At 23.3% G+C, this 3,542-nt stretch overlaps 1 protein-coding gene across 1 annotated transcript, besides 1 other annotated feature; it reads left to right on the forward strand.

Moving 5' to 3' along the window:
- The first annotated feature begins 290 nt into the window (after positions 1–290).
- Positions 291–841: a repeat region.
- A 258-nt stretch (positions 842–1,099) lies between these two features.
- Positions 1,100–2,815, forward strand: EHI_066300 (uncharacterized protein; the record flags this gene model as incomplete). Its single annotated transcript, XM_647156.1, has 1 exon — positions 1,100–2,815. The coding sequence occupies one exon, from the start codon at positions 1,100–1,102 to the stop codon at positions 2,813–2,815; it is 1,716 nt and encodes a 571-aa protein (XP_652248.1).
- Between the last annotated feature and the right edge of the window lie 727 nt (positions 2,816–3,542).

A 3,542-nucleotide genomic window follows, 5' to 3' on the forward strand; every position in this document is an offset into this window, starting at 1 on the left:
TTGAATTTTGCAATTATTTCTATTTCTTCTTTATTTATTATTATGTTTTTATTTTGATGTTTATAACTTCAAAATATGTCGTTTAAATACTTAAATACTCTTTATTATCACTTCATATCATTCTTTTTATCATTCTATTTTAAATAATTCTTATTCATTTGTGTTGTTTTATAGTATCATTATTTCTTTTATTATTATTATTATTGTTGTTGTTGTTGTTTTCTATAATTCGTTTATTTTGATACAAATAGAATGAATAAACAGGAAAGAGAATAATGTTAATAAACACCATTTAACATGATAATGAATCATTTAAAATTAGTAATAATCAATTGGAATGTAAATTAAAGTATCTTTATTTCAAAGAATGAATAAGTAATAGTTATATGATGAATCAGCAGAAAGAAGAAAAATACCCAAAATATGATGAGTCATATTATGGCATTAAGAAAACATATAACACAATAAACCACGAATGAGTAATTGAAACATTAAAATATTTTAATTATGAGTGTTTCATCATATACATAATAGAAAATATGATGACTAGAAAGAAGATATTCATCAATTATAAATTTAATGAATATACTGTGATGTATTAAATTAAATAGATAAATTTTACAAATGATTCATTATCAAATCTACTATTCATCATACAGATGAATGTAATTTCTCAAATCATCGAAGAGAAAATCCAAAAACAAATCACACATTATATATGAATGATTTTTGAATAATGACACAATATAGTGAAGAAATTTGAATAATCAATAAAGAAATTAAAGAAATAATAAGTTACATATTGAGGTGAATGAGAAAAAATCAGGAATGGTATTAAAAATACAATCATATAAAATATTATTAATAGTTTTATCAACTCATTCTTTTTTTGGGTATTTGTACGTCTTATATCAAACTTTATTTTTATGTAAAAATCATTGAATAACAAAGGCATAATAGGAGAGAAGAAATTAGCATTATCAAAGAAATTGTTTGTAAGGAAGTTTTATTTATAACGAAGATAAAAAAACAAATATGAATAAAAACAAAAATCCCCAAAAATCAAAAAAACTTAAAAAGTAGGAACTAAAAAAAGGAAATGATATTGATACTATTCTTAATACTTGGATTTGTCAGAAGTAAATGCCCAACGACAAATTTTATTATTAATTCACCTACTTTTCAAAAAACAGTTGAATCTCAATATAGTCCAATAACAAAAAATATTGGATGTGGAGATGAAGGAAGAACACGAGCAACATGGTTTTCAGTTGAAAATAAATCACCTTCAAATATTGCTGTATCATTACAATTTTACAATGAGCAACGAGTTTTATCAAAAGGACATTTAACTGTTACAGTATTGTCTAGTTGTATTGGAAAGAATTCCAAATGTATTTCAAAGTATTCAGGAAGTGAAAAATTAAATGTAGTAACATTTACATTAAGTCCTAATGAAAAAGTATTTATTTCACATCATTCAGAAATTAAAGGAAAAGAAAATAAAAAAGGAGAATGGGTTAGAATAAGAGCAATACCATTTAAACCAACAACTAATCTTAAAAATAATGAAAGAAATGTTAATAAACAAGAAATAAAACATCTCGTTCATAAAACTGATAATGTTCTTCATGAAGCAAAAAATGTAATGAAAAAAATTCAACATGACGTTAGACATCAAAGAGCAAAAGTTGCTGCAGAAAAAATTGCAGAAAAGATGATTCAAAGAAAAATGAAAACAGGAACATTTGTTAAAAAAGAAGAAAGTTTAATGAAAGAAAAAAGTTTTCCTAAAACAATTATTCCTAAAAAAGTAGAATTAATTAAAAAAACAAGTTCTGTTAAAATTGGAAGAATGAAGTTTAGACCATCAAGACCTCATTTTGTTGAATTAATTTCATTTGAAGATCAAAACATTTCAGCAGATATTTGTAATAAAAAAAATGGAAGAAGTAGAGCAAAATATTATCGTGTAGAAATTCCTAAAGGTAAAAAAATTCGAGTGAATACTTGTAATAAACATACTGATAGTGATGTTTCTATTGGTATTATGGTTGGTAATACTTGTAAACAAATTAAAAAATATAAATGTAGAAGAATGAATGGTGAAGTAGTTGAATATACACCTGAAAATAGACAAGCTGAAAGTGTTGTTGTTAGAGTTGGTTCAAAAAATATAAAAGGATATGCAGTTGTTAAAATTGATGCATTGGATATTGTTAGAAATTTAAGTAGAAATAAAAAAGATCAATTATCCCGTGAAGGTAGATTTAGATTTGGTGGATTTTGGGGAAAGAAATGGGCTAAATTAACAATTAATAAAAATGAATCGTCTTGTTTAAATAAATGTAAATCAAAAACTTTTAATCAACAAAATAAAAGTTTCTGTAATAAATGTCATTTAGAAGAATCTTGTAAAAAATGTAATGGAAAAAAAGATGGTGAATGTTCAAAATGTCCTGTTTTAGTTAATAATTCTGTTATTAAATCTAATAAATTAAAACCTTCTCATGTTCAATTAAAATTAAATCCAAAAACAATTCATATTAATCGTAATGTAAATGGTAAAAGTAATGTTCATTTATTACCTACTGTTAATTCTACTATTACTCAAACCACAGTTGGTAATACAACAATAAAAGCTGCAACTGTAGATAATGGAACTACTCCAAAGAAAACAGTTTTAGAACGTTTTGGTGCAAAAGGAATAATGATTAGTTTATTAGTAGTAGCGGTATGTGGCTTATTATTAATTTTTGGTATGATCATTGTTAAGTTTGCTAAGAGAAACAACAACGAATATAATCCCATTTAATTTCATTCGTTTTTGTTATTTATAACCTTTTTATATTAATAATTAGTATAAATAACATAAATTTACTATTTAATTATTAATTCTTTTTGTTGTTATTTCTCTTAAACTAAATAAAACTCTGTTTTATTTTTCTTTCTTTGTTTAAATATAAAAATATTGTTTCTTCTTGTATTGTTATTATTTTGTTCTTTATTTACTTATATATTACAATAGCTATTTAATTAATCTTTCTTTTTTAAGGAACATTAATTAACTCTATTAAAATTTAATATTCTTCAATAAAAAGTTGTTCAATAAAAGAAATACATTTAACTTTTTTTAACCTTTCTTAACATATTTTGACTTATTATTTTTTACTCTTGCCATGCTACTAATCCTAGAGATGGAATAATATTGCTATATTTTAATAATATTTCTTCAAACCTAATAACAATTATTAAATGATGAAATAACGTTTTGTTATACTTCAAAAAAAAAGAAAATAAAAAGACTCAACTTGGTATTTTCTTAATTAAACAATTACATGACATCTTTCCATAAGAAAGAGTAGTTTCCTTAATTTTTTCCTAATTGAAGTTCCAACCCATAAGTTGGTTGAATTCTTATTTGTTCTTGAGGAGATAAATCTATCTTTTTAAATTTAGGTGGGTTGATGTTTATTGGAGAGAAATAAAATAATGGAAGATTTGCAGTCATTCTTTCTGTGATTTGAAGTAATTTACTAACA

This window comes from Entamoeba histolytica, genomic scaffold (genome assembly GCF_000208925.1).
Source record: "Entamoeba histolytica HM-1:IMSS scf_1104750517287 genomic scaffold, whole genome shotgun sequence".
Classification (NCBI taxonomy): domain Eukaryota; phylum Evosea; order Mastigamoebida; family Endamoebidae; genus Entamoeba; species Entamoeba histolytica.